The 16,905-nt window shown below is 34.9% G+C and overlaps 1 protein-coding gene across 2 annotated transcripts in view; it reads right to left on the bottom strand.

The window, feature by feature from the left end:
* CUNH10orf107 (chromosome unknown C10orf107 homolog) overlaps nucleotides 1–16,537 on the bottom strand; it is a 102,037-nt gene extending 85,500 nt beyond the window's left edge. The window contains exons 1-3 of one of the 2 annotated variants that reach the window (XM_021710373.1): nucleotides 16,474–16,536; nucleotides 7,641–7,744; nucleotides 1,626–1,795 (exon numbers count right to left, since the gene is read on the bottom strand). In XM_021710373.1, coding sequence (XP_021566048.1) covers nucleotides 1,626–1,795; nucleotides 7,641–7,744; nucleotides 16,474–16,536 — 337 coding nt within the window. Of the gene's footprint in view, nucleotides 1–1,625; nucleotides 1,796–7,640; nucleotides 7,745–16,473 lie in introns of both variants that reach the window. The other variant, XM_008053859.2, reaches the window with a different exon arrangement.
* Nucleotides 16,538–16,905: the final 368 nt, after the last annotated feature.

Here is a 16,905-nt window from a genome sequence, read left to right as displayed (position 1 = left end):
CAAAGAAACCATCAAGAGAGCAGGGAGACAGCTACAGACTTGGAAAAAGTATGTGCCAACTCTAGGTCTGACAAAGGCTTAACATCCCTGATCTACAAGGAACTGAAACGTACCGAAAAGAAGAATACAAACAACCCCATTATAAAATGGGCAAAAGATATGAACAGACACTTCACAAAAGAAGACATCCGAGCGGCCAACAAACACATGAAGAAATGCTCAACCTCACTAATCATCAGGGAGATGCAAATCAAAACCACACTGAGATACCACCTAACTCCAGTCAGAATGGCAATTATCAGCAACTGAAAAAATAACAGCTGCTGGAGAGCGTGTCGTGAAAAGGGAACACTTCTACACTGTTGGTGGGAGTGTAAACTCGTACAACCTTTGTGGAAAGCAGTGTGGCGATTCCTAAAAGCTCTAAAAAGCGACCTTCCACATGACCCTGCAATCCCCCTACTGGGAATATACCCTGAAGAACTCAAATCACTCTATAAAAAAGATATCTGCACACGTATGTTTATTGCAGCATTGTTCACAATAGCAAGAACCTGGAAACAACCATGTTGCCCATCAAAAGAGGACTGGATTAAAAAATGTGGTACATATACTCGATGGAATACTACGCAGCCATAAAGAAAACAAAATCATGAATTTCGCAGCAACCTGGATGGAACTAGAGTCTATAATACTGAGTGACCTCTCACAGAAACAAAGATCCGAGTATCACATGTTCTCACTCATATAATGGACCTTGAACATCCAATGTAATACTATAAGAAAATGACTGACGGTACTGGGAAACTATGGGGGGGAGGGGGATGGGATTAACAGTAGCAAATATCTGCCTGGGGATAGGAAAACACCTCTTATCAACAGGGTACCTGAATGAAACCTAATTGTACACCTAACCCTTAACTGTACCCCACAAAACCATAATAAAAAAACATTGATTAAATAAAAAAAAAAGAAGAAATATTGTGAAAAGAGTTTCTCCAGTCTTTACTGCTCACATGTCCAGTTCTCCCTACCCATTCCCACGGGTAATTTTTATTATTAGTTTTCTGCTGTATTATTTTAGCATTTCTATGTGTATATACCAATAAAATGTATAAATTTTTGTTTATTTTATAAATAAAAACACATGGTTCTGTGCCTTGGTTTATTCAGTAACAATATATAATCTCCCATATAATAAATAGCCAGTTTCTTCATTTTTTCATTTTTATTGCTGCATAGTATTCCATTCTAGGGATAGATTAATACCTATGAATAAACTTTTAGCTTCAACATAATTTTAGATTTACAGAAAAGTTACAAAAATATCACAGAGTCCTCAAATATTTAGAAGGGGGATGGCACTGAAAAGATTTTTAAATGAAACAATCATAGTTTTGGCAAATTTATTATTAAGAGAACTTTAAACTTGTTAAGTATTATTTGAGGTTTTACAAGCCAATGAAGATATGAACTAAATTTGTGTAATAATCAGGAAGAAAATCCATATTTTTATTAAGGAAATTGCAATAAAATCACAAATTTTTGCTTAGAAATTAATTAAAATGATAAACTAAATTTCCTTTTCTAAAAAAAAAAAAACCCAAAAACAATAATATACTTACTTTTAAGATTGTGAAGTAACATATCTAGTAAAGTCATAAATTTTGAATATTGAATAATAGAAAAGTCCATTCCTCTAGCCCATAGAAATCCAGATACATAATAATCTAGTAGAATGGCATCCTTTAAACAAGTTTCAAGATTTTGGAAATTCAAAAATGTTCTTAGTTTTCTGTAACAAAAAGAAAAATCCAGACATTCAATCAGATTGCACATTGAACAGTTCCTAGTCAAAGTTTTGAAAACAGATATTTTCTTGAATGGAGATCCTATAATACCCATAATCTGAAATACTCAAGATTCATTAGATCAAAATGACATTCACAAGAAAAACAGAGAAAGAGAGACACACACACACAGAGAGAGAGAGAGAGAGAGCATTCACACGTTTTTGTCTCTTTCTTCTTATTCCTCCTTCTCCTCCTCATTTTTCCTTCTTCTTTCTTTAATGTATAGTAACTTTACAGTATTTTTTTTTCCCTCTGCAGTTCAAAGTCTTTTTTCATTTATAAAATTAGCTTTCTTTTATTTCTGAAAATGTTCTGGAACTAAATTTTTAAATATTTTCTCTTTTTTTAAAAAAATTCCAATTATATATGTCTTGTTCATTTTTTTCCTAGAGTTATATTTTCTTGTTAACCTTCAAAAATATTTCAAATCTATTTCCTTTTCAATTTGGATACTTCTCTCATTACTGTCTTGTATGTCGCCTAGAGCTTTCTCAGCGGTGTCATTTTCCTCTTGGGTGACATATATATTTTACCTCAAATTCCTTTTCTACTCTTTTAAAAATATTTGTTCCCAGCACTTTGGGAGGGCTAGGTGAGGGGATTGCCTGACCACATGGGCTCGAGAACAGACTAGGCAACTTGGCAAGATCTCTTCTCTACAATGAATCAAAAAATTAACTGGGCATGGTAGCACACGCCTCTAGTTCCGGCTACTTAGAAGGCTGAGGTGGAGGGATCACCTAGACCTAGCATGTCAATGATGGGATGGCCATGAGCATGCCACTGCACTCTAGCCTGGATGGCAGAGTGAAACTCCAACTCAAATACACACACACACACACACACACACACACACACACACACACACACACACATATAATGTCATAACCTTTAAACTATTATCTCTTCCTTGAGTTTTATATCGCTGTGCTGTCTCCCTGCTCTCTTGATGGTTTATTTTGCTTTGTAAAAGAAGCTTTTTAGTTTGATAATGTCCCACTTGTCTATCTTACCTCTTATAGCATGGGCACTTGAGATTTTGGTCAGAAAATGGTTGCCAATTCCAATTTCCATAAGGGCATCTCCTGCATTTTCTAAGATTCTTATAATTTGAGGGTCCATTTGGAGTGAATTTTTGTGTATGGTGATAGATAGGAGTACTGCTTCAATCTTCTGCATGTGATCAGTCAGTTTTCCCAGTACCATTTACTGAACAGATTTTCCTCTCCCCAGTGTTGTTGGAGACTTTGTCAAAGATGAGATGGTTGAGAAATTGAAGGTTTGTTTCCGAAATCTTTATCCTGTTCCATTGTTCTATATCCCTGATCTTGTACCAGTATCAAGCTGTTTTGATTACTGTAGCCGTATAATAAAGTTTGAAGTAGTCTGGAAGTTTGATACCTCCTGCTTTGTTTCTTTTGCTAATGATTATTTTGGCTATCCATGGTCATTAGTGTTTCCATATGAATTTCTGTATTGTCATTTCCGGGTCTGAGAAGAATGAAGTTGGTAATTTATCAGGTATTGCTTTGATTCTTTAGATTGCCTTTGGTAGGATGGACATCTTAACAACGTTGATTCTTCCTATCCATGAGCATGGAATATTTTTCCATTTGTTTGTGTCTTCTTGGATTTCTTTGAGCAGTGTTTTGTAGTTTTCATTGTAAAGGTCTTTCACTTCTCTGGTTAGGGAGATGCCGAGGTATTTCTTTTTGTGTGTGTTTGTGGCTATTGTGAATGGGATTGTGCCCTTTATTTGGTTTTCTTCCTGCTTGTTGCTGGTGTATAAGAATGAGACTGTCTTTTGCACATTTATTTTGTATCCTGAGACACTGCCAAAGTCCTTTATCAGTGCAAGCAGGTTTTTGACAGATTCTCTTGGATTTTCGTGGTATAGGATCATATCATCAGCAAAGATGAATAACTGAACTTCCTCTTTTCCTATTTGGATACCCCTGATTTCATTCTCTTGTCTAATTGCTCTAGCTAGGACTTCCAACACAATATTGAACAAGAGATGTGAGAGTAGGCATCCTTGTCTGTTATGGTTTTCAGGGGAAATGCTTCCAGTTTCTGTCCATTTAGCAATATACTAGCTTTGGGTTTACTGTTGATGGTGCTTACTATTTTGAGGTATGCTCCTTCTATACCTAGGTGTTTGAGGGTTTTTATCAGGAAGGGATGCTGGTGAGGTGTATTTTTCAATAAGACCACAAAGATACCATGATATGTTCTGAGTTATTCCATATATTGCAATATTTTGTTGCCAGTTTAACTAAACAACTCAAATTAGTATTATATTTTACAAGTACATTCTTTTGACTTCCTAAATTTTGCTGTCACTACTGATTTCTGCTGCTTCATGCTGCTAAAGAAAAGTCGGAGAACAGCTTGATTATTTTCCTCTGCAGGTTTCCTCCTTTATCCCAGAGATAGGACAATATATGAAGTTTTATTCTACTAAAATATTTAAAATCAAAGCTTTTATTTTATGAAGTATATATTATTTTTTATTCACTATGTTGAATGTATATTCTAACACATTCTAATTGCTTTATTCTGCACTTTATGTAACCTTTCTTAAATTTGTCTTCTACATTACTGACTTGATTTTCAGCAAGGTAAATTCTACATTGGTTTCATTCTTTATCCTTGGTTCCTTGTCTTCATTCTGCAAGTTTCATATCTGCATATTTTGTCATCTCGTCTTTAATGTCTTGTTTTGTGAAATTAATACCCTCTTTAATCATCAGCTTTTACCTAACATTTCCTTCTGTTTCTAGCAGTTAGTTTTCTTTCTCAGTGTACTCTTCATCTGCCATCTGCATGCTATGTATTTTTAATTAGATATTCAGCCTGAATATTTGCATATGTTTTTTGTTTTTTATTTTGTTTTTTTAATGTGTAGTTGTGTTTGAATGAAAGCAGTTACTTGCCTAAGAATATTATGGCGAAATTTCTTTGATCTTCCTTCACCTTTGCTTCCCCACTTGCTCCCACTCTCCACTACTTCCCATAGCACTGTTTGAATGTTCCCCTTTAACTTGTACTACAGGGTTAAGTATTTATCAGTTCCATTCTTTGTTCAGTCATTTCATTCCAGCGGAGACTATGTCGGGGAGCGGGGGCATTTGGAGCAAGATACTGCAGTTTGAATGCAAAGTTTCCATGTGTTTTACCAGCAAACATGTAAACCTTTTCTCAGGGGAAAAGGAGGGATGGAAGGGGAGAGGGACACAATAGCCACAACTATAGCATGAGAAAATGTAGGGGGGAAAAGAGGCTTCATTGTGTTTCAGAAAGTTTTGCTATAGTGATGATAGGTGATGCACCTGTCTACTTTGTCTCATCAAGAATTTCAGTAAAAATATTTTATTATTCTTGCATGTTCTTGAAACTGGATTGCATTTTACTTCTTAAATATGATGACATGCAGAAATAAGCCTTAAGGCAAGAGCCAAATAACTTATGGAGACCCAATTACAGCAAGGTTATTAAAGATGGCTCAGTGTTATTTTTCTGTTTTATAGTTATTTCCAATTTAGTCCTCATTCTTTTAAAAAAATTTAGGATGGATATGTAAATAAAGTCAGTGTTACTTTAAAATACTAACTATTGAAAGCAACTAAGAGATTATGAGGCGTACTCAGACATCAAACTACTTAAAGAATACTTGAGAAATATGTTTTAATGATACTTTAATGTTTCATTTGGTTGGCTGCTTTTATGGAGAACAATTTTTAATTTTTTTGCTGATTTCTTACAATTTATTTAAATAGTTTTATAACTTTGTCCACTCTACGATTTTCACATACTTCTGTCACTTGGTGACAGGATACTTCAATTATATTTCTGTCATCTTGAAAAGCATATAGCCCCCATTTATAATAATGCTATTTTAAAATGAAAGTGAGTGATTGCAAATATTTCAGGATCACTGGTTCAAAAATCATATGAAGAATCTCAGGAAAATTTCTTTGCAAAAAAATGGCTCCTAACATAAAAGTGATGTTATTTATCCAAAGATGATGTTAAATTTGAGGTTACATTAGGTGATTTCTATATTAATGGGATAGTCTAAAAAGGTCAACCTGTTTGCTATGAACCTGACTGTTTTTACATTGCTAATTTCTACAGCATTTTCTGTATCATTTACTTTGGCCTAGGACTCACCACTGAAAGATTTAAAGTATTTTCAAAATTTAGGTATTTAACAATAAAAGAAAGTCAATAATTAAAAAAAAATATTGTCACACAAAGCACAACACACAGCACAGCTTACAATGTGGAAAGAAATAATTCTAAATAGTATTTGTTTACAACAACGTCCTTTATTTAATACTATTTCTATTACATAACACCTTTTATTGAACATTTAATACAATATCTGTTATTTGCATTGTATTATTTTGCCTAGGATTAAATACCTATTGTTTAGTATTGCAATGACCAATGACATTGGGGTTACCTGGACATGGAAAATAATATTTTACTTAATAATAATCAATGGAATTAATGCAACGAATACTTAGCAAATCTCACACTAGGAATCAGAATTCCCAATGAACATTAATTTCTATAAAGAGGGTAAAATTGTTAGGAGATACTCATTTAAAATCTGTGAAATTTTAAATTCACTAAACTTGTAAAGATGCAGATAGTAAGTGGTATGGCCGAATCATAGATCATCATTTCTTTCTTTCCTTTTTTTTTTTTTTAGAAAGCAGGATTTATTGAGAGGACAGAAAAGCTCCCACAGTGGGAGGGGACCTGAAGAGATTGCTCCTAGATTTCTATATCTAGCAGAGTTGCAAGTGCTGGTGGTGAAAGACATCTTGGGAAAAGCCTTCCCTTCTCAGATTTCTCTTTCAGCCAGTACATGTGTCATATTTCCTTCTCAGTAGTAGGACATCCTTATTCTATAACATTTGTAAGATTTGTCAATGATAATCACTAACAGAATCATTTTCTCTTTGTTGGTTATGGCCCATAACACCCTGCCAGTGTCCTGAGACTGTCCTGCAGAGACTTGATACCAGGACACTACAGTCCAGCATGTGACATCATTCCTACTCTCCACATAAGATGGCCAATCGAGACGTCTTCTAAAGTGAGAAAGTTTTTTTTAATGGGTGATTACTATAAACACCTTTTAAGGAAATTATGTTCTTCAATATTGCTGACAAAAATTCTAAATAATGATCTACTATATAAATAAATGGTCTAAAGAATGAGATGTAAATAAAATAGAACTATTGCCCATAAATTCAGCTATATTCACATCTTTAAGCAAAATATATACAATCAGAGAACTTTGGAAGCACAGGTGGATGGCTAATGTTCAAGATTTCCAAAATAATGAAATATATTGATCATTGCTATTAAGAAAACACAATTTACTCTTCTTATGATGAGGCAGAAGGCCTTTTAGGTTCCTGTGCATATTGACAGTTATATGAATGAAAGAGAAAATAAGTAGATGATGGCATATGTTAGAGGCTGTTTTTTACAATAAAGCCCTACTCATGGCTAATATTAACAAGTTGGTTTGCAACAAACTTCTCCCATAAGGAAGACTGCTGAGCAGTAAAAAGAATCAGTTATTTGAGAATTTTTGTGTTCCAGAGTCTATGTATATACTTTGATGCCCAATTTAATAACAAATATTTTTTAAAAGTTTAAATATGTGATAAAATATCATGATCATTTATAAATGCAAAATCACAATCATTTATAAATGCAGAACTATAACTGTTCTATATTTGACTGTATCATCAAAGTGCTTACTCTTGAACACCATTGACGTCCTCTGTTAACAAATCAGTGATTTGGGCAACTGAAAGGAAATCTGGAGACAGAATCTTTTCATGCTCTTGGAATTCGGCATCTCTCTACCAAAAAAAAATGTAATGAGTTATTTCAATCATTTGTTTTAAATATTAAACACAATTATATCAAAAATTATTCTTCTTTAGAGTCTAGCTGTTTCCAGGAAAATAATTTTAAAACAGCAATCTTTGAGATAATCATTTTTCTTTTCCATTTTTATGTGATGGTACCTTTCCCCTGAAAAGTCAAATAGCTAGTCAATCGACCTTTGGGTCATGTGTAAAACTGGGTGATGGTTTCAGTTCAACAAATATTGATTGAATGTCTATATATTCCTCAATATATTTGGAGTTCAAAAAGGGCCAAATGCAAGCAAGAAAGACTGGATAACCTCAAGAAACTTAACATGTGGTGGAAGGAACAAATCAAGAGTGACTTTAAAACACGAAGAGAATGTGATAAGAGCACCATAATAAATGTGGCATTCAGTATAAAAGGAAGGACAAAGACCAGGGAGAGAACAAGGAAAGTCGATGGAAAAGAGTTTCAGGAATAGATTTTGTGGGTTAGGTGTGGATAATGCCCCGAGTGAATGAATCAGCAACATCAAGGTTATGAAGACAGAAAGGTTAGAAACCAGTTTTATAAACATCAAGTAGTTCATAATGGCATCAGGGTATGCACTTAGGTGGGAATGGGCACTGGGAACATATTATGGGAGATCTGAAATTTACTGATTCAATAAATATTTACTGAGTGCTTACAAGATGAAGGATATTGTGTGTGGGACCATAAATATTTTAGACCCTGGCTGATTGAAGAATGACTGGTTGAAGAGTTTGTTCTTAATAATACAGGCAATAGGGAGTCCATGAAGATTCTTGGCAGTGAAATGACAGGATAACACTGTGCTGTATGGAGGGGTAATCTGTAGCAGGGTGAAGGAAAGACAGAAACAGAGAAAGAACACAGAGGAAGAGTTAACAGAAGAAGCTGTTAGAGTAGCTCAGGGATGAATACTGGGCTGCTCTGGCCTCCTGGTAGGGTGGATGAAAAGAAATGGGTGAATGCAATCATGTTATAGGTGACTAAAAAAAGAGAATGGAGATTCTGAGTTTCTGAAATAGGTGACTTGGAGAAAAAGATGGTAATACTAATAATACATATGCCACCTCTGGATGAGTCAGACAAAGACATCTTTTTTGGATGGAGAAAGTGCTAAAAAACCTTGCCTAAGTTTTATGCAACCCTGTACCTAAATATATTGCATGTGAATAGAGTCTAGTTTTAGCTCCCACTCACCCTCAGCTAAGTGCTTTTCGTTAGAGTACAAACTGCGTAACTGTACATGGTATCCTTATTATATCAAGAGAAGTAGGAGTGTTAGAAGATGATGCTAGTTTAAAAAGGCAAGATGATGAGTTTGATTTTGGTGGTTGAGTTTAAGGTGCAATACTCATAGCAAGGAAAAAATGTTTAGAGACTAATTAAAGATGCTAGAGTGAACGCTCAAGTTTAAAGATGTTGGTTTAGGAGTCAACAGCAAGTATGAGAAGGGATGAGATTGCCCAAAGACAGAGAATGAAGGAAAGAACTGTGAATGGGAGATAGAGGAGGAGATTAAGAAATAGAGGTAAGACAGCAGCAGCTACAAGAATATCAAGGATTGTGATTTTGGATGAAAAGAGGACAAATGTTTTTCAATTCAACAAACAGTTATTGAGCTATTGAATGTGTTCCACTAAATAAGAGCATAAAGGACATGCTTTACTATAGTTTACCAGATAACATGCCAAATTCTTCCAAGAGTAGAAGAATCTCAAAGCTAACACTTATTAGTTATCGTACCAAACTTAATATATGTAAGTTAATGTTAGGTTATTATGTTATATTTGTATTTTTCAAAATCTAGTTTAATAACAAAATATGCTACTTTATTAGTCATCTTTTTGTAAGCTAGGATGGGCAAATTAACCTAAACTAGGTCATATTATTAGATAATAAATTCATGAAGAAAATAATATTTTAGTACCTAATATAATACCTCGTACCTAGTAGGCACTCAGATACTTATAACTCGAAATAAGTAGGCTCAGCTTTTTCATACAGTAGCATTTTGATCTATAATATATGGCTACATATTTGTTTAGCTATTTTTGGTTGTAAACATTTTTATTAGCAGTAAAGTATCATTATTCCTGTACAGTTGATCCCATTAGATTATAAATTCGTCAGGGACAGTCATTCAATCTTTTACTTCTTTTTAGAATTCCACAGATCCTAATATGTCAACATAAGTTGCTAACTGACTGTCTAAATCCATCTTCATCAACTGATGACATTGTTAGATAGTGGAGCATGATGAAAAGCAAGACTTAGAGGAACGCGTGATCGCATCATGGTTTGACTACTGATTAATTTTATGACTTAAGGCAAGTCATTTGAACCTAAATTTGAATTCATATTAAAAATCATTTTATGTGTTTTAATACATACAAGATTGCTGTCATTATTAATAATGAATAAAGATATACATGAAGAGTGAATCATACAGACATTCAGATCAATTTATTTGATTTAAAAAATCTCTGGACAGAACAAAAGTAGGTCACACAAGAACTGTGTGAAAGAGAATACAATAATCTTATCCTTCTGGACAGTAATAATTCTAGCTAAGATGCCTCATATTAGTGCCTCTTTTTTTTACTAAAAATTACAGGCTTAAGATAATCATCTTTATGGCAAGTTTGCCTCTGGGTTTTTTCTTTTGTTTCAAATTGTATTTCTGGACCTATTTTAAACCAGACCTCTTTTTTTGTTTGTTTATACACTGCCTTGCATTTGACAGGATATCAATTTGCTAAAAATCTTTAATCTTTCAACACATACATTCTGGTTTGTACAACTTAAAGATATAATAGAAAATTAATAAATAGGCTAAAAATGTGAATATGTGATTGTGGCTTTCTATGTAAGATTACATCTCCAACTAGGGAAATATGTAAGCTAAATTGCACTGTTTAACTCATTTTACTCCACCACCTGGTGGATTTTAGCAGTCATTCCAAGAGCAATAAAATTGTAAGTCTAATATTATTTGCCAGATAATCTTTTCTCTGGTTTCTCTTTCCTTCTAATGTCACCTAAACTTTTCACATTAGTACATATGTCTTCTTTGTAGAATGTAAGCTTCCAGGGGCATTGCTGTATCCAGGTAGTGTTTTATATAAAAAAGATTCTTAATAAGTGTTCACTAAAAGAAAGAGAATAGATTTCACCAAAGATTACTAAATAGAAATCTCCTAGTCACAGAGAACCTAGACTGGTCTGAAAATTCCAAACTTTGGAAGGGTTTTTTTTTTTTTTTGAGTCTGAAAATAAATGAACTATGGAGCAGTGCTGTGTATTGCAGTGCCATATTGCAGCCAGAGGCAAAAGGAAAAATCAGTAGTACAGATTCAATTTAAAACTGTAATCCATCATGAATTTTTGAGGCATTAATTTTGATTTTTTTGAAGTGTTGCATGAATGTATAACTTATCTTGATGACTGCGTTTTGGGGTACCTCCTTAAGTTCTGTGTCCAAGGAGGGTGCCTCACTCGTCTCATGTCTTGATATGAAAATAAGAAGAAAGTCTTGTTATGAAAATAAGAAGACAGTATTTTAGAAAGGAGAAAAAGTAATAATAATAAGTGAAAGAAGAATGGATAAAATCAAGAGCTGATTCTTTAAAAATAATGAAAAAACTCAAGCAAATATTTGACAAATGTGATTAAAAAATAAATGAATAGATGCTACATGAAGTGACAGCACATTTGAAAATTCAGAGAAAAATGATTTCCTAAAAAAATGTAAGTTATTAAAATTGACCAGGGGTAAGGGAGAAAATTTACCTGGCCAAACATAAACTTAACTGGAAGTCAACTTTCTCAAAAGTCACCATGCTCAGATGGCTTTACACTTGAAGTTTCACATAATAATCAAATAACACATAAGTTCTATGTTAGTCTAACCATTAGAGACTGTAGGTAATTCATTTTTAAGGAGCCACCATAGTGTATACATAAACCCTGAACTAACAAAAAAGATAATCATAAACCAAAATCACTAACCAATTTAGATGCAAATATTGTAATTAAAATCTATCTTAGAAAAGTGAATCCAGCAATGTACTAACAGAAAAATAAACTACCCTTGTGATTGAATAAGATTAATTTCAGAAATCCAAGGATAGAACATCAATTGCTCTAACATAATTTTATGTCAAATTAAATGATACAAATTATATGATTATTTAAATAAATAATAAAGTCACTAAAATTCAGCAGCAAAACTCTCAGTAAAATAAGAAAAAATATAGCTAAACATGAAAAAGATGGTTTGCCAAAATCAAGAGCAAACATCATATTGAATGATGAAACACTAAAGTTATTCTTATGAAAACCAGAAACTAGAAAAGTATTCTAACTCATAAAATTATTGTAATTCAACACACTCTAGAGGTTCTACCAAATACAAAGAAAATGAAATATGTGGCATTAGAAATGAGGAAAATTAAAAATCTTTATTTGAAGATTACCTAAGAAAGTTGACATTGTACTAATAAAAAAAAAGTTAATAAAAAGTTTGGTAAGATGGTACTACATAACATCAATATATAAAAGACAAAAGTTTTTCTCTAAATAAGAAACTAATTAGAAATAGAAATAGTAAAAACTTGATTGAATTATACTTGGCTAAAAATATAATAAGAAAAGTTTAGGACCTATGTAAAGAAACTATACAACTTCATCAAAAATTTAAAAACAAGACTTGATAGAAGAGATTTATTGAAAACCTTCAAATTCAAAAAATTAAAATTTTCTCATATGACATGTAAAGTAATGCAATGAGAATACCAAATCTCAGTGGGATTATTTTGGAACTTTACAAATAATTTTTGAGTTCTTATGGAAGAATACATACGTTTCAAAATGAAAAAATAGTGAGAGAGATTTTTCCAAAATAGATTTTAAAGCTGAGTATAGGATAGTATGATATTGACACAGTAATGGACATACGTGTCAGTGGAAAGAGTGAGAGAATCCAAACATTATATATATATATATGTATATATATACACACACACATATATATATACACACACATATAACATTTAAAATAAATATATAAATTTTTGGATTCTCTATCCCCTCTGCTGACTAGTCTGTCCATTCTTATGTCCATGAATGTCTATGTATGATGTGATAGCAACAATCAGTCTGTTGTCAACGGGAAGAGACAAGGTAGCTAATTTAGTAAATAAAGCTGACATCATTGCTGATTCACCTCTAGAAGGCAACAAAAGTGTAGATTCTCATTTCAAATATACACAGTACATAAAAAGTTATTTCTAAACTTGTTACAGACTGACATTAAAATAAAAGTATAAATATTAGAAAAACATTGAAGATTTATTTGTGCCTCCTGAGAAGGAGGACAGAGGGAGAGGAAGAGCAAGACTTTAAACAAGACGGTCAGTCTAAAGACCTACAGTGAGAACAAAGACAAGCCTAAGGGTTTGTCAACATCTCCGTGTCCATGGTAGTATTTACCAGAGGTTCTAAGTGTCTGATAAACACTACTACCATATACTAACATTTTGAAGTCCGTTAGTTTTTCTCAATGATATTTTAAGTGATTGTTTTTGCATTGCCCCTAATGCCTGAACAGTTTGATCTAGGTGATCCCACTATATTCATTCACATTGAATTATGCATAATTTCAAGAAATATTTCTTGAATGATATCGATATTGCAGGAACCTGATCATTTATCTGCTGGGCTCCAGCAATTGATCTGCCTCAGCTGTCCAAGCAGCTGGAACTATAGGCATGTGCTACTCCACCCAGCTTATTTTTTTAAAAATTTTATTGTACAGATGAGGTCTCGCCAATTTGCCCCGGTGGGTCTCGAACCCACGGGCTCAGGGAATCCACTCGTCTAGGCCTCCCAGGGTGCTGGGATTACGGCTGAGCCACCGAGCCTGACCAACAAGTGATCTTTAAAACAAATGTCCTTCTGTCCTGATAAAACACCAAATGCATTGAGTAAACGTCACATATTCAGATGTGGTATCACTTTAATAGATATTATTCAGAAGAAGCAATTGGGAAACAATCATTTGCATTTTCTTGTAGATCTCTGATATGAGTTGAAGTATATTCCTTTTAGTTTACTACTTAAATGATTCTATTCTCCAAATACTTTTGAGGATATTTTAAAAAGTCAGTTTATGAGCAAATTATTGCAACAAGACTGATCTAAATTCTAAATGATACTAAATTCTAAGTATACATGTATAAACTCCTAAATTCTGATGATACTAAATTCTAAGGATACATTTATAAACTCCTTTCATTTACAGATCTATATATAGCAAACATTTTCTGATTTTCGTCATTTTTCTCTGTTCTTATGCATTCATACAGATATTTGCCAAAAGTTTGTCTTACCATTTAAAAGGAGGCATTTACTCCAATATTGGTAAACAACCTGAGATGCTGAATTCAGAAAATTGGCAGGCCGGACTTTGACAATGTCACAGGAAGAAAAAAAAAAAAATTCCCTGGATCTGCCTCTTATGTCTGTGTGTTCACAGTATCTCATCTGGTAGATTTTAGTCTATGACAAATATCTTTCCTGGCATGCTACAGACCACCCATGATTTTAATTAGTTATCATAATTTATTGAGTGCCTACTATGCGATTGGGATAATTGCTTTTATTTTAAGTATTCGCCACAAGCAACAAATGGGAGACAAGCTATTGGAAAATAGCATTGGAATCTTATGCTTTATTTCTGATAGACTTGGCAAGAAAAAGAAATATTTCACTACTGCTTGGCTCAGTTGACTACATGGTCTACTGGCTAAGTCAATTTAGATAGAGAATTTATTAGAAATGACACCATAAGGGATTAGTTCTTGGGAGACCAACACTGGAAAGAATCTGATCTGAGAACTTTTCAATATCTACCTAAAAAGCAGAGGCCTTGGGAACAGACTACAAGAGACTTGCCATCTTTTCCATCTAACCTCTGAAACACCCAGTCAGCAGAAATGGGTGGCAGACAAGACTTGTCATTCTAATGAATGGTACAGCTCTATGGATCAACTGTCTTCACTATGAACTACAGGAACTCTGCCTTCATTAGAATAGAAAATGGAGTTTCCACCATGTGGCGAATTAATGTGTTATCTTAGTAAATGAGCACTATTAATTGAATCCAAGCTACAACTTGATTTCTTCGGTTTGTTACTGAGGTTGAGTACATCCTAAATTGCCTGTCATGGGGAATACCTGCTCCTCCAAGAAGTTAACATATGTGTAAGTTGACAGTCCTAAAAGGGTAGATAATCATCTAAGGTCTATAACTAGCTCATTCATCTAACTCAATCATTGCAAAAGTGATTTTTTTTAAAGCCTGGCACTTCTTTACATCCTAAACAAAATTATGGTATTTTTTATTGCGTATGAGTACACCAACAACTGTGCATTCTCACAAATTTTTGCATATATTTAAATGGCAATATAATTGGAAAATTTTCTTTGAGACTTTTGAAATTATATTACTTACATTAGAGATCACACAAGGGAGTTACAGGCTTAGTAACCAGTTTATCACATTCAAATGTACTTTTGATGCATGCTAATTTTGGAAGACGCGATGAGTCTGCATGCCTTTGTGGTCTGCATTTAGTTTTGGGAGGGATCTGGATTGGGAACAGCTTGCGTATCTCTGAGCAAGGCATGGAATTATTGGCTCTATATGTTTTCTCACTTAAAAATTGCAGAAGAATACTTATTTTCTGCACAGAGAATGTTTAGACTAACTAATAAGGACGTCAAGCAAAGCAGTGTTAATCATGACATTATTATTCACCTGAGAAAAACTGTTCTAGGAGCAATATGATATACTGTGTGTGTGAAGATTTAAACTGTTTTTCTTTTTCCCTTTTCTTTTTTTCTGTAATATCTGGTGTGACAGATGTGTTCTTAATTAACAACTCAGTATATTACATTTGTGAGTAAAGTTACCTAAAAGTTATTATTATTGAGAGTTGGTGGTGGGAGGAACCTGAAGATAACAACCTTTATTACACAGAAGGCCGCTGGCGTTCAGATGAAACAACTTTCCTAAAGACAAGTTGACGATAAACTAAACCCATAATCAGAAGAACGATTTTCCAGCCTCTGTCCTTTGCCCTGTCTCCTACCATGTATTTATTTGTTTAGAACAATGGCAAAATAACGGAAACACCAATCCCAGCCTTCCCAACATTAATCAGTCCACTGCCAATAAGAAATTATTATTCTAAGACACCTTTTGAGCAATCGCAAATGTGATCATTACCGAATTAGTAGCAATTTCAAAAAGGGGCTGGCTCAATTTAAGATCCGAGATCACTTATTTTCTTAAAAAAAAAAAAAAAAAAAAAAAAAGTTTTTAGTCGAGGTAGAAACGCATGGCTATGAGCCGGAACCGGTTGGGGGGCAGTAGGCAGAAGCCGGTGTCGGGGACCCGGAGCCTCTCCTGGAACCTCCGCGCCTCTCCCGGGACCCGAGGACGCGCTCCCAACCTCGCCGCCCGCCCCAGCCGCTGAGCCGCCGAGGCGGGACACGGGGCGCCTCCCCAGGGAGGGGCCTGGACTCGGCTGCGGACCTCGCCGGCGGGGGGTGGGGGCTGGCGAGGGGGCTGGTCGCACGGGGGTCACCGAAACCAGGACCGGAATGGGAAAGGGTGGCGTACCTCCGACTCGGGCGTGGTTCTGGGAGTCGTCCCCCCGGGAGTCGTCCCCCGCGACAACGCCATGATCTCGCCGGAGAGACGCGGCCCCTCGTCGCCTAGGCAACCGGGGTGGAGCCGGCGTCCCCGCGTCCAGGAATAGAACGCGGCGGAAAGCGGCTCCGGGGCCCGGAGCCCCCGCCCTCCGGGAAATGGCTGGGGACTTGGCGGTGACAGCCGGAGACGCGGAGGGACACCGACGGGGAGACCGGGGCGGAGGCTCTCAGTCCTCGGGTAGAGACAAACGTCCTTCCTTTGGGAAGGCAGGAGAAAAGCAATGCAAGTAGCGGCAGTTTAAGTGAACTGGTGTATGCGAAAGTGCCTGATACGAGCGCATTGCAAATTCTCAAGAAAAATTAAAGTGGCTTGTGGGAATGCAAACTAGTGCAACTTCTT

Source organism: Carlito syrichta, unplaced genomic scaffold (genome assembly GCF_000164805.1).
Source record: "Carlito syrichta isolate Samal-C Ts95f unplaced genomic scaffold, Tarsius_syrichta-2.0.1 Scaffold288766, whole genome shotgun sequence".
NCBI lineage: Eukaryota > Metazoa > Chordata > Mammalia > Primates > Tarsiidae > Carlito > Carlito syrichta.
This window is presented reverse-complemented; position numbering and strand designations above follow the sequence as displayed.